Here is a 25,613-nt window from a genome sequence, read left to right as displayed (position 1 = left end):
TCCGGCCGGCTCTTGAAAATGCTCGTTCCTCAGTGGAACCCAATCCCTCAGTGGGTGGGACAGTCGGTGGGCCCCGGACCCAAACACACACAACTTAGTCTAGTGGATGCTAATGGAGGCCAATGCCAGTGGGGAAGCCTAGTTGTTGGGCACCAGGGTCTTGCCCAGAACCCGCATGGCGTTCGAGTAGTCGGAGTCGATCTGGGGTATGATCTGCTGCTCGTTGGGGCGCAGGGTGCGTATCAGGTCGTTCAGCGAGAGCGACTGCTGGGGCGAGACCTCCTCCTTGGGCGGGGTCTGCATCTCCTGCGAGCTGGCCATCTTCTGGAAGTCCTGTGCAATCTGCTTGATGCGCTCCTCGATGGCGGCGGCGGCCGGCGACTCTGTGGAGCTCGGCAGCGCCTCATTGGCCTGTCCAGGGGCCTGGGACTCGGCCTCCGAATCGGCTTCTGCTTCCGACTCAGAGTCTCCGTCAGCCTCCGTCTCGTGCTCAACGCTGACACTCTCTTCGGCGGCGGCGGCGGGAGCTGGTGCGGCATCATCGTCGTGGTGCTGCAGCTGCTGCTGAACCTCTTCAATGGAGTGCATCTCGTGGTGCAGCTCGTTGTCGTGCAGCGGGAAGACATGCTCCTTGATGTCATCGCCCTCGCCATCGCCGATCAGCTCGCGGGCATGCTCGCTGAAGCTATCGTTATCCCCGTCGTGATCGTCGCCCTCTACATCGCCATCGCTCTCCGCCTCGTGCTCGTGCTCGTGATCGTCGTGCTCCTCGGCATCCATGTCCGTGTCCTGGTCGTCCACCTCCACGTCAATGGCATCTTTGTCGGTCAGCGAGCGATCTTGGTTCAGCTTGAAGGAGTGGAACGACGGCGAGCTGGCCTCCTCTGCCAGGCGCTGGGCAATCGCTGGCGACGACTTGGCCTTGGCGGCCGTGTACAGGCCTCCAGTGGTGGACATCAGCAGGGGCAGGGGCGTGGTGGTGGGGGCGGCATGCAGGTGCATCAGTGCGTCAGGCGTTCTGGGCGTGGTCGAGGTGATGGGTCGTCTGTGGCCCAGCGTTTGGGGAGAAGGAAGAGAAGAGAACGAAAACAGTTGCCATTTGAGTTTTGCTGCTTAACAGAGGAGTAAAGGGGGCACGGTGGAGCGGTTCGGCTGAAGTTGGTGGTCGTGGTTAGTGCGAAAGTTCGAGCTTTAAGCTGCTTATACTAAAGTTAGTTAGTTGAACACAAATCATCATGACAACCACAACGACAACAACAACAACAACAACAGCAACAACAACGAGAGGCGAGAACATCTAAGGAAGCTAAGCCCCAAACCACCAAACAAAATATTACGTAGAGTATTTAGGGTTTCAGATCTATGTAGATCTTATGCGAGATTCTTTCGGCGCTCATATGGAATCGAACTGGGGAAAGGTTAATGCAATCTGAAACAGGATCGCTGGGCAGGGCATTTCTATGAAATTTTACGTGGAATCAAATGAGTTAGAACTGGGGACACATTTGCATTTGCTTTTATATGATTCTGAATTCCAAAATTGCTTCTCTTTTAGAATATAACTCTTTTAGAACTCAAATAATGAGTTCCTCTGAAGGGAACTCTAAACTGATTTAAGATTTATATCAATTCCTTTAAATATCAGATTGCATTAATTTTCGTGGTTCGGTTATCGCATTGGCGTCTACAAGGAAATATACTTTTGATAGTTTTTCTTCGAATAAAAACTGTGTAAATTTGGATCGATTTTGAAAACTCTGACATCTCGAACGTTTGTTTTTTTTTTTGGAGGGCGTTAGTAAGAAGTTAGCTAAGAGCTTCGCATTAGTCTTTAGTCTTTAGATGTAATCTTTATAGATGTATGCATAGATTGACGCGCAGGCACACACACACAACACGGTTATCTGTGTGTGTGTGTGTGTGTGTGTCTGCCTGCGTGCATGTGTGTGTGTAGTTATGGTAGATTTGTAACGATTTGGGGTTTAGCTCACCTATTTTTGAGTTTCAGTTTTTTGTTTTCTTTTGGCAATATCTTTTGTTCGGACTGGGAATCGGAATCAGATTTAGATTCGCACTCTGTCTCTGTCTCTGTGTGTGTGTTGGTGTGTGTGGGTGGGTGTTCTGTGTGGCTGTGTGTGTGTGTGTGTGTTTGTGGTCAACTAAATTAACTTTCGTTTAATCAGGTTATCCTTGCGGTTTCTCTCGATTTCGATCGTATCTATATAAATATGTGTGTGTGTGTGTGGGTGTTTGTGTTTGTGTGCTCGATTTACTTAATTAGGGAGATTTGTTTAGTTGCCGCTATAGCGGGCCGTTCGTATAGCGAATTAATTAACTTTAATTATAGTATATTTAAATTTGTTTATTGCTTTTATGAATATGGTTCTTTCTTCGTTCTTCTCTGCTCCTTTTCTCTTCTCCTCGTTACTCTTCTCTTCTCTCAATTCTGGCTTGATCTTATTCGCGCCTTTTCTGTTCGCTTAGTGGCTGCCGTGGTCTAGTGTCCTTACCCCTGCGCAGACGAGACCGGGATGCTGCCGTAGTTGTAGTAGTAGCAGCGGGTCTGCTCGCAAATGAAGTCCTTGACGGCCGAGCAGTCCTCGGGCATCCATTTGAGCGTGGGCTGCTTCAGGATCACGCATCCCTTCTCGGCGCCACTGCTGCTATAGTTCGAGATGGAATGGAGAGTGCAAAAACAGAGAGCGATGTAAGGAGAGATACACACTGGGGCCGGACAGGGAGGATGGGGGATCTTCCTGGCGTACTTACCTGTCGCGGGCGGTGCGCTGGGGCGAGGTGTTGCTGTTGTGATCGACGGGATCGAGGAGGCCGGCCTGGATGGCGTCCGCCGAGTTCTCGAAGAAGTCAAAGGTGGCATTGAACGGTAAACCGGTGCTCATCCATAGGAACATGCCCGTGCCCAGGCGATTTCCGGAGGTCCAGAAATCGTAGTTGCCGTAGCCGGCATTCTTCAAATACGTTGTCATCGATTCGGCCTTCTCCTTGGTCTCGAACGAGGCCAGCTGCAGGCCCAAGGAGCGACAGTACTGGTAGGCCAGGAAGTAGTTCAGTTCCGGCGAATAGGGATTCATCCGGCTGATGAAGTACTGGACTCCATCCAAATGGATTGTCGTAATGCGTTGACCTAATCCCGGAAGAGCACAAGCAAACAATTAGTGGGGGTCTTCTGCGGGTGAACGAACCCCGAAATTCCCCCAAGTCCAAAACCCATCCGGAGATCCCGCTCTGAATACCGAAACACCTATGAAATCGCAACGCGTAACCGAAATAATTGTAGTAACGGTTTCAGTTTCGGACATCGCATGCGTAATAGCCAGGCCAGAGATGGCCAGAAGCTAGAGGCCACAGCCAGAGCCAGAGAGCCAGAGAGCCAGAAACAGAACGAAGCCAAAGACAAATATCATTAAATAGGATTACCAAAAGCAGTCGGCAATTGTCTCTATAAAAAGAATAACAAACGAAGAACTTTGGACATATGATTCATGACTCATGATGATAATGTTAACGATGATGATGATGATGATGATGACCAGGAGCATTTATGCGGTCCCTGACCCTGAGTTGTGCCTCCGGCAGCTAATTACACACAAAATCCGATGGGGAATCAAGGTGCTGATGACATTAATTAGCTGGTGGCTGGTGGCTGGTGGCTGCTCTGGTCAGCCCCAAGCACTGAAAAGACGCATGAAAGAATGAAAGAGAGAGCAGGCGGCCGGCAGACTCTTATGTAATCGCTGACCCGAGAAGAGCTCTGCTTTCATTCCCTGCTCGGGGGGTGCTCTGGGACGAGAGAAAACAATGCAAGATGACAGTGACTGTTCTGGCTGGTTCCAACAGGTAAAAGATCTTAGCCCTCTCAGAGCGTGCTAAACAGTCATCTGTTTGTATCCTACATGCATGCATAGGTGTGTGTGTGTGTGTGTGGGTGTGTTGGTGTTGGCCCTTTGAGAACGGCTCAAAAGATAAACACAAATACTTTGAAGGCACCTCCAGGCACTTGGCTATTTATGGCACTTGTCGTGGATGGATATAGGCAAGGGTATGTCTATGGCTATGGCATAGACAGGGTTCCAATGTTTGTCCACTCACTCGCACCTCAATACCTGCATACGAGCAGTCGTATCTGTGTGGCTATCTGTTTGTATATGAAATTATTTCCGGCGATTTAAATGCAAGACACACACGAAGCCAAGTCGAAAAGTCTTCCCTCCGAAAGACAACGGAGACGACAACCGATCCGAGGGTAGATTTATGAATGGGAAGAATGTGAAGACTGACAGCAGTCGAGCGGATTTATTATGCATCTGAGCAGCTGAGATTTCCATCTCTCAATAGAACCAACCAATAAGAATTCAAATCCCCCTGGGCAGAAGCAGAAGAACAAGCTGAAGAAACTCTCAAATTTCATTTTAATTGACCAATTTATTCCTCCAACCCAAATCTCAGAGAGGGATCCAACCTAATTCGAGAATTAATTCCCCCAAAATGAATCCAACTAGATCGCAATCTTCGCTTGGAACGGATCCAACGGATAGAATTCGAGGTAAAAAAGAAACAACAATATCTTCAAGGGAGCTAACGAGAAGGAAGTCCAGTTTCTCTCCCCTCCCATCAGAACCCCATCCAATTGCACTTAATTTGACACTGACTCTGACTCTGAACGTGAACTCGATTGGGGGAATGGGACTGGGGCTGGATCGGGAACGGGAACGGGATCGGGATCGGGAAACCCAATAATTGGACAGTATTTCGCTCAGATTCCCCCTACAGCCGTCTATTTTCGAGCACTATAATTTCGGAAGGTAATTACGTTCGGCCAGCGATAGATACTCCTGGAGAGATCGCGAATCTAGCACGTCTCTAATGATGCAGTCAAAGTCAATGCTAGTGTTTGCCCCAGACTTTGATGCTGGAGGATGCTGGAGGCATACCCCGGGCCACCCCGGGAAGCGGGACCGATGCCAAGTCTAGTTATTTGTTGGCACCTAGCATCCCTCCGGCCTGTTAGCAGGCAAATCATTATAATGGACATGGCGACTGGGATAAGCAGAACGAAATTGATATTGAAAAAAAGCTCTGGCTCCTGCTGGGGTCCAAAACGGGAACGGGAACAGTGCAATTCAGCTTCAGGTAATCGATGAGAAAAGAGCGGAACGATGAAAAAAATTGATGCAAAAGCACCGAACAGACTTAATGGCCGAGACTTTGATTCAGATATAATGATGGGAATGCATTATTCATTAGTTCGGGCCAGAGTCTGGGTCTTAGACTTTTTCAAGCACTTGGAGAGATCATCATTTTGTGCAGTTCGTTGGAAGCACGGTTTTGGAAATAGAATTGGGAAACTTATAGGAAATTTTAGATATTACACAGATATTAGATTTCGAAGCACATCTAATTCTAGAGTTCTTTGGGAACACTCTAATCGTTTAGTATTATATCCAGGGTTATAAATTAATTTTAACTCTTTTAATTTTAATGGGAATTCCTCAAAAAGCCACCAAACGGTATTCGTGCATTTTTAAAGAAATTTCCCAACGAAAAATCCGTAGCGAAATCAAAAACTTATTCCATAGAAATATTGAACTTGTACTAACCTGCAGCGCATGCCAAAAGGCTCAGCACACAGAATAAAATGATTTTGGCCATCTTTTACTTGGTATCGGGCGAGAGAGGCTTTGAGTTCGGAGTACAATCTGGCTGTAGCTGTCGACGATCTAACGAGCTGAATGCAAGAGCGGATGTGTTGGAGGACGCGCGATCGAGGAGGCTAACACTAGTACACGTCGCGTTCACTGCAAGTCTTCGTCTTCGACTGATCGCTGGGGTGATCCGGGCAATATCACGCAGCCGCGAATGTCCTCCAAGAAAGCGAAGAAGCGAACGAAGAAGAGGCTCTCTGCTTCCAGAACTCCAGCAATACCAATACCAATTCCAGTTCCAGTTTCCTCTTCCAGAGCGCGCCCGAAACGATGGTGAGACGAGGGAGACGAGACAAACACACACGTACACGTACAATCAGGCACACCGATAGAGAGGCAGAGCAGAGGCAGAGAGTAATCCTTGGACAGACTTAGGGAACTTCTGCTGAGGACTCGATGTTCGATATTTATTTGATTTGAAGCTTGTTGCTCTGATCTGGCCAAGTACGCGATTGCAAATGTCGTGAAGAGCTCGGGTTAGTTAGCTTAAAAAGGAAATTTGTGGCCGGGCTACGGGCATGAATGAACCCAGCGCCAAAGAATTCCAAAAGAAAACAGTGGAAAGAATGGAAGAAAGAGGGGGAAAAGAGCATAGCCGAAAACAATCGAAACAGAGTAATGTTTGCTCATTTCATGGATGTGATTGGAAAGGTGTCCCACTGTGTGCGTGAGCTCTTCCTGTTGCTTGGAAGGCAGAGTCAGAGGCAGTGCCAGTGTGTGTGCTAGACAAAGAACGCAATAAAGCAAAGGTAGGGTAAGGTACAGACAAGCGGGTTAAGACCGAAATGCCCGCTCATACACACACACACACACTTGCACAGGCATACACACATTCTGCTGCAGCACGTCGCCGTCATCATTTCATTCCAATGGGAGTCGGGAGTCGTCGGAGTCAGAGTCGGATTCGGATTCGGAGCCAAAGTCAGAACCGAAGACTGCGTCGACGCCGCAGTCCATTGTTAGTTTTATTCTTTCTCCCACAACGACGCTTTGGTTTTTGGCTCTTTCTGCTGGTCGCACTGCTCTCTGGCCCCTTGGCGGCTCTTACCTGTATAGAGTAGGGTTCGCTGCTGCTGCTATTGCTGCTGCTGCTGCTGCACGTTTGTCCCCTCTTGCCCTTGCTCTGCGCCTGCGCCCTTCCCGGCCCAACGCAATGTGGTTCCATTTCCATTAATTTGGTACGTATCGCCAGCAAGCCGTCGCCTTCGTACTCGTCGCTCGTTGTGGTAACAGTTTTGGAATACCCTTCCAAAGGTTATAATAATTTCGATCAGATGTTATTGTTGCAGCAACGTATCATGTTTGACCCAATTATGTATAAAGATTCTGGATCGCCGAATCAATTTGGTCTGGCCTGGAAATAACTGGATGAAGCGCTGAGCTGCTGAACGATCCATATGCTAGGGTATCAAAAGCTTCGCCCCCCAGAGCTAGTGTTCGTTTCCTGCTGTTGTTCTTGTGTTTTTTATGGTATAGTTTTTATTTCTGTGATCTTGGCTGGAAGGGAAGCGTGAAATGTAATAATGATCTTCTCCTTTGCGTTTTGACAATTTTTCTGCGGGTACCAGCCGCACAGCACGAACTTACACACTCTCTCTCTCTCTCTCTCCACACAGCTCCTCTTCGTTCTACCAAAAAATTATGATAAATGTCCGCATGCATAATTATAAGTTCTCTTCTAAGTCTCATTCTCGCTGTTTGGGATGGTATCACAAACTTTCTAATTAACCCAAGCAATTAGAGAAGGATAAACATTTGGTTTAATGATTATTAATATGGGTAGGTTTAATTAATAGTCTTGAGAAAAATTTCTAACAAATTAGAAAAGCTACGCAGCACATTTAAAGAGAGGAGGAGGAGACTTTGATTGCTTTTGTGCCATCGAACAGAAGCGAGTTATCGCTTGGGAGTATCGATAATATATCGAAGTTATTTCCACTCAAACTGCTATTCGACTTAATCAATGGTTAATCCCTTTCGACACAGGAATCGATGGGTGTAGGGTATAATTATATACGAGTACGAGTAAATATAATAATGGCCAGGTGATTAAGAGTCATGGGAAATGAATTGCCCGCAATTTCCCAGTTCGCGACGATCCGATGCCAGTGCCAGGGCCAGGGCCAGCCAGTGCTCGATTGGGTGGTGCCGGACCTAGACCTAGGGCTTGGAGGCGACTCGGCTCTGTGCGTGCTTATGGCAATCAAAAATTCTATCGTAAGTACAACGCACTGAGATTTCGGGCGCTGCTCTTCGGTCGCCCTTCGCGGATCGGATCGTGCGATGTGTTCCTGGGTGAAACATCTGCCGCCGGGCCGACGCCGACGCCGACTTCGTCTTCGACTTCCACTTCCACTTTGAGTTCGACTTCGACGCCTGTCGACAACGCATAGAGGCGGCTTAATGTGACCGTCGCGGATGCTAGTTTGACTCCTTGCAATCTGGATTTAGTGCTGCTGTGGTTATGGCGATGGCGGTGGCGGTGGAGGTGGCGGGGGTACGGCTGGAGGATAGGAGTTTCTTTGGATGGCCTTCGCCTTTAACAGCATTCATCCATCTATACTTGTTGCTGCGGCTGCAGCATCGACCGCGGCTGCGGCTGTGGCTGTTGCTGTTTCTTTGCCGCCGCTGGTAGATCTTCTGATCTTCACCATTTGTGTGTGCCTGGCGTCGTTGTTGTTGTCCGTCTCCTCCGTCTACTCCGCTTCTTGTCCTCGTCTTTCGTCTTGGTGTTGGTCTGCACTGCTGTCGCCTCTGCCTCTCTTCATCTCTCTTTCTTTACCCCTTGGTTTATTTCATTGCTAGTTTTCGCTTTGCTTTGCTTTGCTTTGCTCTTCTTGTTCTTCCTCTGTTTTTGGTCTAAAAATAAACCAGGCCCAAGAATTGAGGAATTTAATTCGCCTTTTGGTAGAAATCCTCGGGTTTGGCTGCTTGCCAACGGACTTTGGCAACAGACGCAAGAACTGTGTTGCCAGTTGCCTTCTGACTTCTGTCTGCTGCTCTGTTCTGCTCTGCTCTGCTATGCTCCTCTTTTCCCTCCTGCTCCTACTCCTGCGTATCCTCATACTCATCCATTTTAGCGTCAAGTTTAGCAATGATGATGATGATAATGATGATGATGATGATGATGATGATGACGACATGGACATGGCATCTATCCCAGAAAAAGCAGAAGAAGGAAGATAAGCAGCAGACAAAGACGAAGACGATGACGATGACGATGACGAAGATGGAGATGGCGAGCAGCGAAAACCGAGAACCGAAAGCCGAGAACTAGCGACTAATACACACATTTTCCGCCTGAGATCAAAGGATTAATATGAATTGGGTATCTGGCATGAGAAATGACATCCAGATACCCATCTGAGCCAGACATCACAAATTTCCACTTGCCTGGGTTCTAATTAGAAGAGCTCTCAGAAGGCTCTACAGAGAGCCCCCAATATCAATGCCAGTCCGCACCCAATCCTATTCCTATGCCAGGCATACCTACTTGTCCTTGGTGGGCCGAAGACGAAGGTCATCAGCATTTGCATCGGGGGTTACACATATCAAACTGTCGTGAGGGCCAAGCCCACAAAATCGCTGGAACATGATCTGCAAACCGATCAGGACCTAGACCATCTCCTCCGATCCCTTCTGTTCTGTTCTGTCCTGCTCTGTTCCGTTCGGAACATCTTCGTTCATGAATAAATTCATGCCAGTCCAAGCCGCATGTACATACATTTATAATAAACTTATTAAAATATGCACAAATGAATGCAACGTTTTCAATAAATGTGTTTTTCTGCTTTTAGCAGGAATAGAAGGGGTGTATAAGTCCGCAGGGTAGGCTTGTAACCAAGATGGGAACACTTTTCAAGGGAACTTTGGAGCACAACTGGAGAGATATTCTCCTCACTATGAGTACTAGGAGATCCCTTACTATAATCCATAAATGATGCTTCAACTAATATTTATTAAGATCAGATCATATTTGCATCAAACATTACACATCAATAGGTTGGCCATGTGTTAGTTATAGAATTTGCACAGATTTATCTCTTTTCAACACTCTACCCAACCAAATTATAAACTATTAGGAACATGGACTACTCTCTACAGCTGTCTTTGTACTAGGCCTCCAATCTTCGAGTGTGTATGCGTATTCCCAACCATCCCACTATGAAGGTATTTCAAGGAATTGGCTGTCCAAAGCTGGCTTTGTTCCCCTTTCTTGTTTTTCCTATATTGCCTTGACCATAACCATATCAACGGTAAATAATTTCGATCGCAGAGCAATGCAACTGAACAAAACAAAAACAAAAAAGAAACGAGAAACGAAACCAAATGAGCATTTGGCCATTGGATGAGGATGAGGCTAAGACTGAGGCTGAGGCTGAGGCTGAGGATGGCTAACTGCCAATCAAAGACGAGGGGACGAGAAGAGAGAGCGAAAGAATTGGGGACGCCGATGGTGGGGGCGGGGGGGAATTTGTGGTAGATGTCTATGCAAGTTCGAGTATCTTCTGGTTGAGCTGAGCTCTTCCTTTGGCTGCTTCACGTCATTTCAGATTCCATGTCAAAAGGTGAAGCCAATTCAACGTTTCTGGCGAACTGGGCAAAAAAATCACGACTAGCAGAACAAAACAACAGCAATGCCACTAACCGCATCAACACGAAAATCACTTTGAATGGGGGGTTGGGTTGCCAGGGGAAGGGGTAGACACCGAGTGCGGAAGGAGTGGATTCGGTTGATTTCAACTAATTTGTGAGTCGCGCAACTCATTGACCCATGCCTGATCTGCTTCCACATAACGTTTCTCATGTCTCAATTCGATATAGAACAAATGACAGATACTGATAATACCTACGGGTACACTGAAGGAAAAATTATGATGTACCCTTGCAATAGAATAAATGAACCGTGTTCAAAGTTATATGCAATACATATGAAAAACAATCCATTAAAAACGGCGAGAAAGCCCTGTGGCTTTGGCTATATTTAATCCAGCTAATACTATATCTTGCACACAATTATGGGTAGTATGCTCCACTGTTAGAATTTGACACGAGGCTGTTATTGATCTCCTGCCGAGCTTACATTTCTCAGTGTACTTCACACAAATGGCCAATAAACTTTGAGCCGGCGATCTTCCCATCGCTAATATGGCCATTAGACTTAAACGTTTAGGGGTTTCGGGTAGGAAAAGGAAAGCGGTGCGGTGCGGTGCGGTGCGGTGCGGCAGAGCTAGAGCTAGAGCTAGAGCTGGAGCCAAGCAGGAAGCCAAGAAGCATTCTTAATGAAGGGAATCAAAATAGAAATTGAAGAAAGACGGAAGTTGGCGTTTTATGGGCAGACAACAGAGACAAGATTATAGCCAACTCGGAGTCGGATCCGGATTCGGAGCTGGCAGGGGGAGTCGAGGAGTTCATTTGCGAAATTGAAATGCCACTGCCATGGCCAACATCATGCGGGATCGCGGCTGGTGTGAGTGTGGGTGGGTTCAAGAACCCCTCTGAGCCATGACTAACCGAATGACTGATAGCTGAATGGCATGGCCATGGCCCAGCTCCAAGAGTCCAAGTGCCGTGCAGAAATGCCCGGCTCTGCACTTGACCGACGTCCGAACGGCAGGCCCTAGTCGAGGCTACATAATTACATACTCGTACCATACCAATCTCCATGAGAGGGAGCTTCAGCTCCAGCTCCAGCTCCAGCTCCTCCTCAGTACCACCTAGTTTTGTAGCCAAACGTCGACAGCAGATTGTGTTTATGTCGCCTACGACCAAGTCGGATTCAGACAGAGCTGCAGATCGAGGAGGAGTCATGAATGTGGATGTGGATGTGGATGCGGATGTGGGATACGGATGCGGGTGCGGGTGTGTTTGTATGTGTGTGCGCGCGAGTATGTGCTTCTCACGACAGCAGCTTGGACTGGGACTGGGACTGGGACTAGGGCTGGGGATGGGGATGGAGCTTGAACACGGAATGACGCCGCCAGTAGCCGCATTGAGGCCAAAGCCAAAGCCAGGGGCAGAGGCGTTTTCTATGGCAAGGGGGACGCAACACGAGCTTGATGACTATTACTATGTGGGCAGAGGTCGGCGGGGTCCGTTCTGTTCGGGGCTGAGCGTGAACTTCTCATGAAAAGCCTAACCATGGGGAATTTAATAGTGCTTAGCACTAGCAGAAGACAGCCCAGAACGAACATAGAGCAGAGACTCCAACTCCGACTCCAACTCAGACAGAGACAGAGACAGCGACAGCGACAGAGCGACAGCAACAGAGTCAGAGGCAAAGAAGTAGATACAGATAAGTAGCATTCATTTGGTAGTCAATTACAGGGAGCGACAGATGGAATGGAGAGTCCAAGTCATGCTGGTAGCACCTGGAAATATGAACTTGAAGACCAGTGTCAGATCAGTCACAAGAAGTTGAGCGCTGATCTGGAAAATATGCGCATGTTAGAGTTCAGTTCTCCCTCGACCATATGGGAGAGGTCAATGCTCAGGACCGGACTGCTGATCGTTGTAAGAGATTACGTAAGTAATAGGCAAAAACAGAAGGCCAATGTGAATGCTAATGATAATGATGTCAATGAGATCGTTTTGCACCTTGTATCTAAGCAGCAGAAGAACAGCCGTAGATGCAAAATGATCTGATATTGTGTTTTAGGGCAATCTTTTACGTAATCATTGAAGTGTGAAGTGAATAGGGGAAAACAAAATGAGTAAAAGCCTTGCCAGAATCCTGCTGGAGCAGGACGCTTTCCTCTCCAGGCCGATGATGCGCTCCTCACGCTCTGGATAGACGATCTTGTGCTCCTGGAGGTACCTGATCAGCGCCTCGCGATCGTTCATTAACAGCTTGGAGAACTCTGGCTGGTCGGGATCCACAAAGCTGTGTCCATCGCCGCCGGCCAGGAGAAAGTAGGGCACAATCACACCATAGTACTTATCCCTGTCGACGATCTCGTAGAAGGGTATTTGACAGTTGGTGCACCGGGCGCGGATCGACGAGATACGCTGGCCCTTGGTGCGGTTGTAGTTGAACTTGAGGCGCAATCCGGACACCTGTAGATAGCCCCCAGTCGACTCCGTGTCTCGCTGATCAGCAGAGTGCTCCAAGGCCTTCATTAGGTGATCGCCACTGATTCTGGTGTAGTACAGGTCGCTGTCGAAGGGCAACACGGCCATCACGTCCGCCTCCGTGATGGCCCCCGACTGGGCCGGACCGATCGAGGCCCGTATCCCTATCGGGGATGACTGTATAAGGGAGCTTTCAAATGAATGCCCTATCGAGCCCCTACCTCCGGAATTCATCAACCCAATGGCCGCATCCGTCCAGTGTTTCCTTTCACCCGTCTGCTCCAGCACTCGGGCATAGACCAAGCTGTCGGCGATAATGTTCCCAAAGTTACACTCCCCCAATCTGCAGCTGGTCCGATCCCCGTTTAGGTGCACCATGGTAGTGCCTACCACGTGTTGTTCCATGTCGTCGATTACCTTGCGCTTTCTGTCCAACAGTTCCTGGACATCCCGGCGGGGTTCGACCGAGTTGTCCAGAAGAATGGGATTGCCCTTAAAGCTCAACAGGTTGCCGACATTGTCGAACTGCATAGGGAATGGAATGAAACCCTTTAGGACTATCTAAAGGTCCTGAAGGTAACAATTACCTCCAGATCGATGAAGCCCAGATATTTGGTGAAGGCATATGCCTGCAGGACGAGCACCTTGATCCCATCCGGCTTAAAAACGATGGTGGGATAGCGATCCTCGGGCAGTTCCTTGTCTGGGGGCTTACCCGTGTAGAGGAACGTGTGCGATTGGCCGCCCACGACAATGTCCACATCTGGACAGTCCCTGGCTATCTCCTTGTCCTTTTCGATTCCGGCGTGTCCCAGAGCAATGATGATGGTAGCCCCTTGATCCAAAAGCTTCTTTGTCTCCGCGCTGCAATGAGATTGAAAGAGTTAGCCCAAAGATAAATGCAATCGACTGCCAACTTGATCCTCAACTTAATGGCGGGTATCTCTTTGGTGAACACCACATCGCTTGGCTGGACACGATCTTTAGTATCAGGCCGTATATAGCCCACAATTCCGATCCTTGTGTGCTCCTTGGTGATGATCGTGGATTTAACCAGCTGCTTCAAGGCCTGCAGCTTGGGCACCTTCCGCAGATCCAGGTTGCAGCCCAATACAGGAAACTTGACCAGCTCCAGAAACGAGACGAGTCCATCGACGCCATCATCGAACTCGTGGTTACCCAGCGCCTGTGGGAGTCCGCCTCGGCAGTAGTAGTAGTAGCTAGGATATCGCGTATTCCCACCCACCTACCATGGCGTCGGGGGCCAGCATATTCATCAGCTGAGCCACCATTTTCCCCTTGTAGATCGTGTACCAGGGAGTGCCCTGGAACGTGTCACCGCCATTCAAATAGATCACCGTGCCCGCCTTCCTGGCCTCTGAGACGCTAAGAATGAAATGAAGATTCTAATCAGTCTAATCTTCCACTCGCTGGACACTCACGCAGTGGCCACGCGACCAAATCCCCCAAAGCAGCGTCCCTGCTTATCGTCGCCCGCCTGGCACTTTCCACCGCTCTCCGACTGCGGATCGAACCAGGAGTGCATGTCGTTCGTGTGGAGCAGCGTGAACTTGATTCCGCAGCCGTGCCTCAGCAAAATCAGAAGCATGCCCACGATCAACTGCAGGTCGGCATTCAACATTCCACAGTTGACGTTTCATCGATTGAAGGGAAAACTATAGACGACTCTGTTCAGCAGTATGTACATATTTAGTACTAACTTCTAACTAACTTCGTTCTTAGGAACAACAAATCGAGTTGTAACTGGAGTACAATAATTATGCAACTTATGCAATATATTCCTGCACTCAGTTTACATGACATGTCACTTTAACTTTCTACATGATTTCTACATTTTAGAGTGTTGCATTCTTTTGGGCTGGCATGGTTTTTACATGATTAATACTTGTTAATGTGGTGCATACTTTTGGGGTGACAGGCTTTTCGTTATACAGGCAGGCACCGTTTTTTATTTACTTTTGCGGATTACGTTTTCAGCTAAAACGTTTTGTTTTCGATTTAAGGTTCTCCAGTTTTCACATATTTTTGCTGTTTGCACCAAAACGAAAATTGTTGTTGCCCTAGCCAATGTTTTCCGAGCCAAATTTGAGGTTGGGTTAAAATAAAATTATTTATAAAGAAAGCTAAAGTTAAATTGCCCTGAAATAGCTGTCAAGTTTATGTTAATGCATCAATAAGCCATCTATTTTTGTCCTTTTGCAATTAAGATTCGTTTCGTTGTATAAAATGCCGTTTACTTTTCATTTCGTCAACGAAAATGTTTTCGTTTTGAAAACAAATAAATCTTGCGGAATGTGAAAAATGTAGTCCCAATTGATGTGTATTCCCAAAGTAAATTGGAAAACTATTGTTAATGTAAGCTTTACAATTTTATCATGTGCGCTATGGAAATTTTTGGTTCAGTAGTTTATCAAATAATTTATTAGTGTATTAGCCGCTTTAGTGCACATATGTATAATGGCGAATTTCAGTTATTGACTGAAAATCGTTCGAAATGCTAATAGTTTTCGCTGGACCGTCAAAACCTCAACATGCGTGCTAAGCATAACCTGTTTAAGCTCATTTGGATGCTGTTTTTTATCAGCGAGGTATGTATCAGCTACACAACTCCACTTAATATATCAAACCGATCATATAATTGCTTAAAATATTTTGTCTAAGATCACATCAAAATTTGAATTTACCAACTTGAAATGCAATTGTGTGGATAAACTATACTGCACAATAGATTATTGCTATCTGAAGTCGGTCAATCGGAGCTACAAATATCTGTCCGGAAAACTTCACTTGCTACAACCTCCTATTACCAACGTCAAGGTGCGAATACACTATTATTTCTGTTATTATTAAATTATATTTTCTATTGGAACTATTAAGGTTAATGCTGCACTATACCAACGGTTAAATGGGTACAAACCATTTCTCTACAATATTACCCTCGATGCCTGTAAACTATTGAATAATCGAAAGTCTAATCCAGTCGCTAATTACTTGTTCGGCATATTTGAGAAGAGCTCCAATTTGAACCATTCATGTCCCTACCATGTAAGTTATTGATCCTTCCAGCTTGATCTGATTCTATATTTATAATCACCATTCGCCTGCAGCACGATCTTATTGTGGATCAGCTGGCCACCAACGTCATAGATCATCATGTATCAGCGGTTTTGCCCTTTCCGGAAGGCGACTACCTTTTGGAATCACATTGGTTCATTGACAACATCGAACGAGCTGTCTTCAAGGTCTATGGAACTCTTTCATAAATTGTGAAATCCTAAATACAGTCATTGTTAATTTCCTTATGCTTATCTGATTGGTCAGAAACGTTTAAAAAACACTCACACAAAAGTTTAATAACGAAATACGAACAGAAGTTTAGCTCACGACACGCATCGCCAAGGATGAGAGCAGAAGCAGGGACACAGAGGCAAAGAGGCCACCTGCAGCGCCCTTAAATATAATGCGTCCTTCCACCTCCGGATAGATGTAGTCCCGCTCCCGCAGATACTGTCTCACGGCCTCATTGTCCTTCCGCTGCAGACGCTGGTGCTGTGGGTTGTTGGCCTCCTTCCAGACATGACCATCGCCGCCGTTGAACAGAAACTCCTGCACAATCACATTGTAGAAGGCCGCGTCGTCGAGGTCGCTGTAGGTGGGAATGCGGCAGGCGGCACATCGAACCTGCACCGAGACGACGCGCTGGCCCTCGGGTTTCCTGGGGTTGTAGACCACGTGGATACCGGAGACCTGCAGAAAGGGGCCGTCCGAGTCCTTGCCACGGGCAGCCGCCCCGTGCTCAAGAGCATTGCGTAGCGTCTTGCCAGATACTCGGGTCATGAACAGGTCATTGCCCCAGGGCAGAACAGCTAGGATGTCGCTGTCGGTGATCGAGCCGTCGGACTTCTTCTCGATCGAGCTGCGTATGCCTGCAAGTTGAAAGAACTCAAGGATAACAAATGGGTGTAATGGAGCATTGGAGCATCCTACGAACCGCCTCCCACAATGACTGCGATTGCCGCATCGGTCCAGTAGTCGCCGCCCTGCTCCTCCCGCACGCGACTGAAGACCATCGCATCGGCGATCATGTTTCCCAGGTTGCACTCCCTGTCGCGGCACACCTCCTTGCGTCCCTCCAGGTAGACCTTCGTGTGGCCCACCACCGACTTCTCCAGATGTATCACGCTGGGTCGGTAAACCTCCAAAAGGTCCAACAGATCCTGTTCCTGGGCCACGGAGGCATTCAGCAGGATCGGTGAACCATCAAACTCAAACAGATTTCCCTCAGCATCGAACTGGGAATATATAGATTTAGATATCGGCTACAGACTGGCATAGTTGTGGCACCTACCTGCACATGGATCTTGCCCAGATATTTTGTGTAGGCATAGGCCTGCACCACAGGCACCTCCTTGCCACTCTTCTGCTTGATCACTGTGGGATAGGGACCTTCGATGTGTTCTATATCGGGCTGGGTGCCGTTGTAGAGGAAAGTGTTGGTGTGGCCACCAATAACGATATCCACCTCCGGGCAGTTCTTGGCTATCTCCTTATCCTTCAGATAGCCAGAATGGCCAAGGGCAATGATTATCTTGATGCCCTGCGCTTTCAGCTTCTTCGCCTCAGCACTGTCAAAAGAGGGATGCGATTAGGGATCACAAGTATCCCAGATTAAGCCAAGAACCAAACTCACTTGATGGAAACCACTTCCTCGTAGAACTCCACCTCACTCTGGAGGGTAAGCTGTTTAGTATCTGGCGTCAAATAGCCAATCACACCTATCTTGGTGCCCTGGGTCTCCAGGATCGTAGAGGGAACCAAATGTTTGGTGGCAGCCAACTCGGGCACTTTCCTCATATCCAGATTGCAGGCCACCACCGGGAAGTCGACCTCGTTGAGGAAGGGTATTAGGCCCTCTACTTTCTCGTCGAACTCGTGGTTACCCAAGGACTGGAAAAGAACATAGGGAATACATATTGAGATTAAGAATTCAGCAGGTCTTGAGCTCTGGACCTACAATAGCATCTGGTTGGAGTTTGTTGAGGAAGCTGCTGGCGATCTTGTCCTTGAAGATGGTGAACCAAGCGGTGCCCGTGTAAGTGTCGCCAGCATTGAGGTAGAACACGGGCATTCCTCCATCCGCCGCCTCCTTGCGGTACTTGCGAACCCTGGTGGAAGCGCATTTCATTAGCTGATTGATCCAGAGATTGGATAGAGATACGTTTGTGGATTCCCCCTACTCACTCATAGGCCACTCGTGCGAATCCTCCATAGCACTTGTCCGTATTGGCATCCTCCTGGGAGCATGTGCCGCTGTTCACGTTCGTCTGCTCGAACCGGGCGTGCATGTCATTGTTGTGCAGGATAATGAACTCTGTGGCCACATTTGCCTTGCGCTCAATGGGATTTCCTTCAGAACGGTGGGCTAAAAGAATTACTAGAATGCCGTAAGCCCAGTGTCGGAGCATCTTTGAGCTGCACGGAAATGATAGTTGATATTTTCATTATTGTAACGCTTAAACAAACTTTTGATAATTGTCGGTCAAATCTTTATAGGTCTAACCATCTTTGTTTGATCAACAATTTCAGGTTTATTTCAACTAAGTTATGACCACAAAAAGCTCTTGATAGCTATTATCTTTTCTTATATTTGGTGGTCATCTGGGAGAGCGTTCACTGTCCGTACGATGTTTTTACAGCACTAGCAATTAATTAGGTGACAAATGACACTCCATGTTACTCTTCTAGTTGCTCCCAGAACAGACTCTTTGCGACTGGCTAATTATAGTTATATTTAGTGGTTTTTCGCAGCCACTCGAGTGATATCTGCACCCGTATATAAGGTCTCTCTGCCCCTGTACCATATCATATCGAAACGGAAACCGAAATTCAAACCCAAACCCAAGCAAGTTAGCAAAAGTGCGAAAAAAATAAATACATATATACTGAATTCAAATGATGAGTCGCCCCGCAATGCCACTTTGAACGTAATTAATTTGTTTGTTCAGCAAAAAATCATTTGGAGCGTGAGCCAATGACTTTTTTGGGGGGGACAGTGGCCGGCAAAATATTGCGGTCAGGCAATTAAAAAACTATCTGAGATCTCATCTCCTTGATCAATCCCCAGCTCTCCCCACATGCTCTCAGGGAGATAAACAAAAGAGGGCAATAAATTGGGTAACGGAAAACAAACCATATTTCAATATCTATTCAGGCGGGTATTCGCAATGTAAATAAATACCACAAAACGCATAAATAACCTGGGAATTTTGCACAAAACAAAACCTTCAAATGTACGTGTTTTTATACAGAAATTAATAAATTGCACATATGTGCCTATATTTCGTTTTGAAATTCTGAAAGATATATTCTGAAAGCTGTGTGCACAGCTTGAGCCGGAGCTTGGGTTGGGGAATTTCAAAATAATCCGATTTGTGTCAACTTTTGGGTGCAGGCGACAAAAGCATTTCACTCCCCACTTATGTATATATATGTAGATCACTTAATGCCATCACTTAATATAATCTCACTTGCGGTTTCCAGACTATCCCGCATACATATAGACTTCTGATAGACACAGATACAGCTACAGATACAGGCGGCATCAATCAAAGCTAAAAACTTTCCAGACTGTAGCTTAGCAGGGGATTTTTCTACCCATTATATGTATTAGATAATGTAATAGGAAACAATAAGGTGTTTAGGGATCAACAAGCGAAACGATATATCACAACACTAAGCACACATGGACCTCAATGAATATCCAAAAAATATTTAGGGGCTTGTATTCGGCATAGCCCACAGCTATCTAGCTAGAACGAAAGTTTATGGCAGTTTTGGAATTTACACCTGAGGAATTCCATTTGGTTAGTGCACACAAAATATGTACATAAATCTGATCAGCTGGCGACATATCGACTATAGAAATCACTTTTGTTTCACGCGAATGGCACCCGCCCCAAATGGGCAATTACTTCTACCAAATTCAGGTAAGCAGTTAAGTCAGGAATGGGTAATGATAACTGATTGCTGATCATCCCATTTAATTTACAATAATTTCTGGCTTGAACGCGATTAAAATAAATACAACCTTTGCAAGCAGTGTCTATGATCGCACTGAGCGTCGAGCACGGTCTGCCGATGCCGGGCGGGTTCAAAATGTGCCGGTCCGATTTGTTATGACTTTTATCGGAATTTGCTTGTTCATGCCTGTAACGAAGATCGCCTCGGCACTAAATGGAGAGCATGCGAAAGAACTTTCTCTCTTTCTCTCTCTCTCTCTTAAGGGAAGCTGTCGTCGTGTCTTATCACTCGCGAAGTTATGCAATGAGAGCGCAGTGTAGCATTTCTCATTCTCATTCACAGCTGCCATCTCTGTCACTCAAATGCTCGCCCATGGAAAGTAAGAGTCCAGTGACCACGACACAAACTTAATTATAAATCCGAAAGCTTGGCCAGCTTCGGGTGCCGAAGCTTTTGACACCCTTTCGAATCGATCATTGCCGTAGCAACTTGTTGTGTGGTTGGTTTATCTTTAGATAAGAGCGTTCCCTGATCAAGAATATCTGCTAAAGTCGGAAATCCTGATCAAAATTATACTACTCTTTGGAAGAGTATAATGTCTTGCTCTTTCAAAAAGCAGGCTGTCACAGCATGGAAGCTGTCGTATCTTATCGGTCGCGAAACAAAGTGTAGTTGTTATATCAAAGCATACAAATATTCCCATTGAAAGCTGTCACGCAAATAGAACAAAACTCTAGCGGATAGGCGGTATTTATTCCCAATGGAAATCAAAAAAGTATTCCTCATTTAAGTAACGATATTGCACAAAATGTATTTGCAAATATGCCTAGATAGTAGTATGTCTTGGTTGAACCTATAAGACCGCAATTGGAAGAACGAAAGATTATACAATATACATATACTGACTAAAAATTGAGCTAGTGGCAAAAGTTTGCATAATTTCATACAATACAATACATGTGCTTTGCTATGGAGGGAGGATACGAATAGAAGGATTTGTTTAGTTTATGAATCTGGTGGCCAGGGACGAGATCAGGATGAGGGCGATGGACGCCACAATGTTGGCCCCCGAACCTTTGTCGTCCTTCTCGTGGATGACTATACGGTCCTGGATCTCGGGATAGACGTAGTGCCGTTGAGTGAGGTAAACGATAACGGAGACTATATCGTTGCGCTGCATGCGAATGCTGAGGGGGTCGCTCTGCTCGGTGAAGGTGTAACCGTCGCCGCCCTCGAGCAGGAACTGGGGCACGATCACGAAGTAGTTGGCACTCTCGTTGACCCTGCTGTACGACGGCACGATGCAGTCGCCGCAGAGCGCCTGCGCGGAGACCAAGCGCTGACCCTCGGCGTTGTTGTAGTTGTACTCCACCTGCAGGCCCGACATCTGCAGGAACCCGCCATTGGAATCCAGCAACCTCACCCCAGCCGAGTGCTCCAGAGCCGCCAGCAAGGTCTTGCCCGTCACCCTCGTGACGAACAAATCGTTCTCGAAGGGTAGGACGGCAAGGAGATCGCTACCCGTGATATTTCCGTCCGCATCCTTCTCAATAGCAGCTCGAATACCTACAGAGAAATCAGAGTTAGATATAGTCGGACTGTTAATGGGTTTTGCACTTTTGAAGTGATTGACCAACCTCCTCCCTGCATCAGGGCAATGGGTGCATCTGTCCAGTATTCGCCACCCTCCTCCTCCAAGACGCGCGCATAAACCATGGCATCGGTGATCAGATTGCCCAAGTTACACTCCCTCATCCGACAGACGTTGCCGCCCTCGAGATGCACCTTGGTGTAGCCCACAATAGAGTTCTCCATAGCGGTCACATTGGGTCGGTACACCTCCAGCAGGTCCAGCAGCTCCTGTTCCTGGGCCACGGAGGCATTCAGCAGGATCGGTTCCCCGTCGAACTCAAGCAGATTTCCCTCAGCGTCGAACTGGGAATATATGGATTCAGTTATCGGTTATCATTAGCTACAGAGTGGTTTAGTTGTGGCACCCACCTGCACATGGATCTTGCCCAGATATTTTGTGTATGCATAGGCCTGGACCACTGGCACCTTCTTGCCGTTCTCCTGCACCACTGTCGTAGGATAAGGGCCACGCACGGCCTCCTGATCAGAGTCCGTGGGATCGGCCACGGGCTGGCTGGAGTCAAGGAAGGTGTGCGAGTGTCCGCCAATGACAATATCCACATCCGGGCAGCTCCTTGCTATCTCCTGGTCCCTGAGGTAGCCCGAATGGCCCAAGGCAATGATGATCTTGATGCCGTCAGCTTTAAGCCTCGCTGCCTCAGCACTAAAGCGGAATGAAAGAGTCACTCCATCTTCTATTCGGATATGCATAAATGTTAAGGGATGAACTCACTTGATGGCCACTATTTCATCTACGTACTCCACGTTGTTCTTGGCGGCCAGAATTTTAGTGTCTGGCGTGAGGTAGCCAATCACGCCGATCCTGGTTCCATTTGCTTCGAGGATGGTGGAGTTGGCTAACGACTTGGTGGCAGCCAAGTCTGGCTCGTTGGTCAGGTTGAGGTTGCAGGCCAGCACGGGGAACTCCACGTCATTCAGGAACGGGATTAGACCCTCGACATTTTTATCGAACTCGTGGTTTCCCAGCGACTGCAAAGGAGGTGGGGATTTAGTCTTGTTCGGCAAACCGGCGGAGACCGCCAGCACTTACGATAGCATCAGGCTTGAGTTTGTTGAGGAAGGCGCTGGCAATCTCATCCTTGAAGATGGTGAACCAGGCAGTTCCCGTGTATGTGTCGCCGGCATTCAGGTAGAGGACGGCAGGTCCACCGTTCTCAGCCTCTTTGCGGTACTTGCGAACTCTTTTTTTGGGGTAAGAGGAGAAGAAGTTATTTGGTAGATTAGAAAATGTCCGAGGGCCAAATATTCAGCGTACGCACTCATAGGCCACTCGGGCGAATCCTCCGTAGCACTGGTCCGTATTGGCATCCTCCTGGGAGCATGTGCCGCTGTTCACGTTCGTCTGCTCGAACCGGGCGTGCATGTCATTGTTGTGCAGGATAATGATCTCCGTGGCCACATCGGCATTCTTTGGATCAATGGGGTTGGATCGGGCTGTCGGGGCCAGCACGGCCAGCAGCGAACAGGCGGCGATGAAGAAGGTCCGGGCAGATGGCATTTTCGCACTGGAATGGCAAAGGTTATCCGTGTGATTAGACAGATATAACAATCAAGTGCCGTAAATCAAATACCAAATGATAACATTTGAAGGGTTATATCAAGCCCTTCCGCTCAGCTAACCATCTAATTTGAGATGTTATCACTGGCAGTACTTATTGGCAAATATTTATCAATCACGAGCCCCGCCAAAACCGCACTTCGAATCATTTAATAGTATGGTTTATGGCGTGCCTTAAATCTAATCGGCAGCTTATCAAGCTCTGCGTGTGCAAATACACGCGGAACGCCATTCACCCATCCGCTCCCATTCGATCGAACTTTTTTGGCTACTGCCATGGAAAGCCACTCAATTAACTGGTTTCTTTCAAAGCTGTGAATGGTAATGGCGATGAATCGGAGCTGAAGTTGAGCTTGAAACGCTCTTTGGCTCTCTGTGCGGCTAATGGCGGGCTAATGATACTTCTGAAAGAAATCTGTTTCCGATAGCCGCTGCCTACTCAAACGAAACTCAAACCGAAACTGAGACGGAGACAGACACCAAGCGATTTGGCCGTGAATTTAGGTAGGGGCAGGCCGTTGAACGCTACTTACATGCACTCGTCACACGATCCACGGGCTAACTGACCCGAAATTGGCCCAAACAGCAGCACGGCACACAACCGTTATAACCGAGCGGAGTACTGAGAGCCGACAACCGACAACCAAAATTTACTGTTTCGCCGAGCGGGCGGAGTGGATAGATTGCGATAACGTTCGGCCCTGGCTCTGGCTCTGACTCCGCTCTGCTCTGCTCTGCTCCGCTCTGTGGCTCTGGGAGCGTCATTATTTATTTGTTATTAACCTTTTTTTTGCATTATTATATTCTGGTTTTTGTTTGTTCAGGGGGCGGTGTCAGAAGAGCGCTTATCACCCCCGCTTCTTCAGTGTCTAATCAGATGAATTGGTGGTTGTGGTGCAGATAATCGAGGGGACAGCCTATACAGCGTATATTGCGCTGTATATCTGTATCTATACTGCTGAGTCAATGCCAATCGCAAAGGGGCAAGTGCTTGTCGCCAAATACCCAAAGCAATTGCCAAAACAGATCTTGATCTTCCCACGTTGGCACAAATGATCGCAAGCTTTTACGGGAATCACACAGAACCTTACAGTAAAGTAATGCACATATAGTAGGATCCAGTAATAGAAATGGGTAATGGCAATGGAAATGCGAGATAGAGAAATTAATTAGCCCTGAAACCGAATATTGTGATCGCACACAATGTGCTTTTCAAGAATTTGTTTTTGAAATAAAATCCAATTCCATTGATAACAAAGCTGCTCCTTGTTCTGCTCTGATTTATGATGCATTTGGGCGGCATGGTAACCCAAAAATATTTGATAGATAAAGTTTGGAAAGATTTATGCGTCTGCTGGCAAAAATGTCTTTCAGTAGGAGGCCCAATGACGGGATTATAATTGTTTCGTTTTTTCGCCTGTGTGCTGATCATTCAACTGGACGCGAGTTTGTGCTCTCACACACTCACGCTCACTCGATCTTACCTCAATTATCTGCTGCCACTTGCCGCGCGATCTTTCAAACTGTTCAATCAGATATGTATGTATGGGCCCACGGCTCGAGTATATACTATACTCCCCACATCTGAGGCAGTCAGTCAACAGCTGGGCCAGTGGATGATGTATTATGTGGCTGGGCTGTGCTGAAGATGGCGGCAGCACTCGCACAGAGCTGGATGGGCCTAAATTACTTGGACGAATATATATGTAGGTAGGTACTCGCAGCACTTTGCTGGCCTTTTTGTCGTTTAAATATACCCCAGAAAGAAAAGAGAACTAAACAAAACCAATTGGGTTGGTTCGAAAATAAAACAAAAATGCTTAGTAAAGTTTAACACGTAATCGAGAGTGTCGGAAAAACAGAGCAGCACAAGAAAAACAACATGAAATATTACACAATATCAAGTGAGAGATGATAAAGAGATAAAAGAATATATGAGGATATTGTGGGTGACACAATACATGCCTGCATATGGCTATAAACATATTGATTATCGGGTAAATTATATATTACATAGTGAGTCATCGACTAATTCAATAAAACAATAGATATATGATAAACAATGTGATATGATTGGATAGATAATGAGATAGTACGGGTCCAACAATATGTAGCAATTAGTACTAAACTATTGATTGATAGTTCCTATAGGCTATTATTTCTATATATTCTCTAAAGATATGATAGACAAAAAATACATTCAAAATGCTTCAATTTATTCCTCTAACAATTCAATTCCAGTTTGATTAAAAACTTTGTCACAAATCAATATAATACTCAATCTATTTCCCTATGCATAGGGAGGAAATACAGGCTGAAAATAGGCAAGATTATGACAAGAAATAACGATTTGTTTGTTTGAAATATTTGCAGCAATTCGATTTATTGTCTTTGAATTTTTTATTCCGTTTATTTATTTACTAATTATACCCCCAATATAATACCTATATGTGTGTGTGGCTCATATAGCAACAATAAAGCAAAAGTTTCGTTGGTTGGCAGAAGTAAACAAGATTTGATTGATATTTAATTGCCATGGCAACTGAAAAACCTAGGTGCTGCTACCC

General features: G+C 46.8%; 5 protein-coding genes across 8 annotated transcripts; 1 reads left to right on the top strand and 4 right to left on the bottom strand.

The window, feature by feature from the left end:
• Positions 1-108: 108 nt before the first annotated feature.
• LOC6591310 lies at positions 109-5,670 on the bottom strand. Of its 2 annotated transcripts, none has more exons than XM_002016097.2 (4): positions 5,619-5,670; positions 2,770-3,145; positions 2,511-2,663; positions 109-1,045 (listed from the first exon to the last, which is right to left on the bottom strand). In XM_002016097.2, the coding sequence occupies exons 1-4, from the start codon at positions 5,668-5,670 to the stop codon at positions 139-141; spliced, it is 1,488 nt and encodes a 495-aa protein (XP_002016133.2). In that variant the 3' UTR covers positions 109-138. The 2 variants fall into 2 exon arrangements, with proteins under 2 accessions (XP_002016133.2, XP_026842349.1); XM_026986548.1 differs by having other exon boundaries at positions 2,511-2,660.
• Positions 5,671-12,386: 6,716 nt separating this feature from the next.
• On the bottom strand, positions 12,387-14,419 carry LOC6591309 (protein 5NUC). The gene is made up of 6 exons (XM_002016096.2): positions 14,237-14,419; positions 14,045-14,180; positions 13,724-13,980; positions 13,382-13,658; positions 13,016-13,319; positions 12,387-12,958 (listed from the first exon to the last, which is right to left on the bottom strand). Exons 1-6 carry the CDS (start codon positions 14,401-14,403, stop codon positions 12,399-12,401), a joined length of 1,701 nt encoding a protein of 566 aa, XP_002016132.2. The 5' UTR covers positions 14,404-14,419; the 3' UTR covers positions 12,387-12,398.
• A 782-nt stretch (positions 14,420-15,201) lies between these two features.
• On the top strand, positions 15,202-16,088 carry LOC6591308. The gene is made up of 4 exons (XM_026986280.1): positions 15,202-15,403; positions 15,477-15,632; positions 15,693-15,860; positions 15,923-16,088. The coding sequence occupies exons 1-4, from the start codon at positions 15,347-15,349 to the stop codon at positions 16,076-16,078; spliced, it is 537 nt and encodes a 178-aa protein (XP_026842081.1). The 5' UTR covers positions 15,202-15,346; the 3' UTR covers positions 16,079-16,088.
• Positions 16,047-19,955, bottom strand: LOC6591307 (protein 5NUC). Of its 3 annotated transcripts, XM_026986279.1 has the most exons (8): positions 19,903-19,955; positions 18,057-18,287; positions 17,830-17,980; positions 17,506-17,762; positions 17,164-17,440; positions 16,807-17,107; positions 16,158-16,741; positions 16,047-16,089 (listed from the first exon to the last, which is right to left on the bottom strand). In XM_026986279.1, exons 2-7 carry the CDS (start codon positions 18,278-18,280, stop codon positions 16,191-16,193), a joined length of 1,761 nt encoding a protein of 586 aa, XP_026842080.1. In that variant the 5' UTR covers positions 18,281-18,287; positions 19,903-19,955; the 3' UTR covers positions 16,047-16,089; positions 16,158-16,190. The 3 variants fall into 3 exon arrangements, with proteins under 3 accessions (XP_026842080.1, XP_026842078.1, XP_026842079.1); XM_026986277.1 differs by lacking the exon at positions 16,047-16,089 and having other exon boundaries at positions 16,138-16,741; XM_026986278.1 differs by lacking the exons at positions 16,047-16,089; positions 19,903-19,955 and adding an exon at positions 18,499-18,514 and having other exon boundaries at positions 16,138-16,741.
• Positions 19,956-20,613: 658 nt separating this feature from the next.
• On the bottom strand, positions 20,614-23,650 carry LOC113565072 (protein 5NUC). The gene is made up of 7 exons (XM_026985409.1): positions 23,580-23,650; positions 22,748-22,993; positions 22,519-22,669; positions 22,201-22,457; positions 21,837-22,131; positions 21,473-21,770; positions 20,614-21,401 (listed from the first exon to the last, which is right to left on the bottom strand). The coding sequence occupies exons 2-7, from the start codon at positions 22,984-22,986 to the stop codon at positions 20,836-20,838; spliced, it is 1,806 nt and encodes a 601-aa protein (XP_026841210.1). The 5' UTR covers positions 22,987-22,993; positions 23,580-23,650; the 3' UTR covers positions 20,614-20,835.
• Between the last annotated feature and the right edge of the window lie 1,963 nt (positions 23,651-25,613).

This window comes from Drosophila persimilis, unplaced genomic scaffold (assembly GCF_003286085.1).
Source record: "Drosophila persimilis strain 14011-0111.01,24,50 unplaced genomic scaffold, DperRS2 tig00000002-arrow-pilon, whole genome shotgun sequence".
Lineage (NCBI taxonomy): Eukaryota > Metazoa > Arthropoda > Insecta > Diptera > Drosophilidae > Drosophila > Drosophila persimilis.
This window is presented reverse-complemented; position numbering and strand designations above follow the sequence as displayed.

Excerpts from the sequence above, each read along its gene's own strand:
- LOC6591310 (XM_002016097.2), bottom strand. The coding sequence starts at position 5,670 with ATGGCCAAAATCATTTTATTCTGTGTGCTGAGCCTTTTGGCATGCGCT. Across the intron at positions 3,146-5,618 it reads CCTTTTGGCATGCGCTGCAG|GTCAACGCATTACGACAATC; the intron begins GTTAGTACAAGT and ends TTCCGGGATTAG. Across the intron at positions 2,664-2,769 it reads CAGCGCACCGCCCGCGACAG|CAGCAGTGGCGCCGAGAAGG; the intron begins GTAAGTACGCCA and ends CTCGAACTATAG.
- LOC6591309 (XM_002016096.2), bottom strand. The coding sequence starts at position 14,403 with ATGCTTCTGATTTTGCTGAGGCACGGCTGCGGAATCAAGTTCACGCTG. Across the intron at positions 13,981-14,044 it reads TGCTGGCCCCCGACGCCATG|GCGCTGGGTAACCACGAGTT; the intron begins GTAGGTGGGTGG and ends GGACTCCCACAG. Across the intron at positions 12,959-13,015 it reads TGGGTTGATGAATTCCGGAG|GGATACGGGCCTCGATCGGT; the intron begins GTAGGGGCTCGA and ends CATCCCCGATAG.
- LOC6591308 (XM_026986280.1), top strand. The coding sequence starts at position 15,347 with ATGCGTGCTAAGCATAACCTGTTTAAGCTCATTTGGATGCTGTTTTTT. Across the intron at positions 15,633-15,692 it reads CTCCTATTACCAACGTCAAG|GTTAATGCTGCACTATACCA; the intron begins GTGCGAATACAC and ends GGAACTATTAAG. Across the intron at positions 15,861-15,922 it reads ACCATTCATGTCCCTACCAT|CACGATCTTATTGTGGATCA; the intron begins GTAAGTTATTGA and ends ATTCGCCTGCAG.
- LOC6591307 (XM_026986279.1), bottom strand. The coding sequence starts at position 18,280 with ATGCTCCGACACTGGGCTTACGGCATTCTAGTAATTCTTTTAGCCCAC. Across the intron at positions 17,981-18,056 it reads TTCGCACGAGTGGCCTATGA|GGTTCGCAAGTACCGCAAGG; the intron begins GTGAGTAGGGGG and ends CGCTTCCACCAG. Across the intron at positions 17,441-17,505 it reads GAGGAAGTGGTTTCCATCAA|TGCTGAGGCGAAGAAGCTGA; the intron begins GTGAGTTTGGTT and ends CTCTTTTGACAG.
- LOC113565072 (XM_026985409.1), bottom strand. The coding sequence starts at position 22,986 with ATGCCATCTGCCCGGACCTTCTTCATCGCCGCCTGTTCGCTGCTGGCC. Across the intron at positions 22,132-22,200 it reads GATGAAATAGTGGCCATCAA|TGCTGAGGCAGCGAGGCTTA; the intron begins GTGAGTTCATCC and ends ATTCCGCTTTAG. Across the intron at positions 21,402-21,472 it reads TGCCCTGATGCAGGGAGGAG|GTATTCGAGCTGCTATTGAG; the intron begins GTTGGTCAATCA and ends ATTTCTCTGTAG.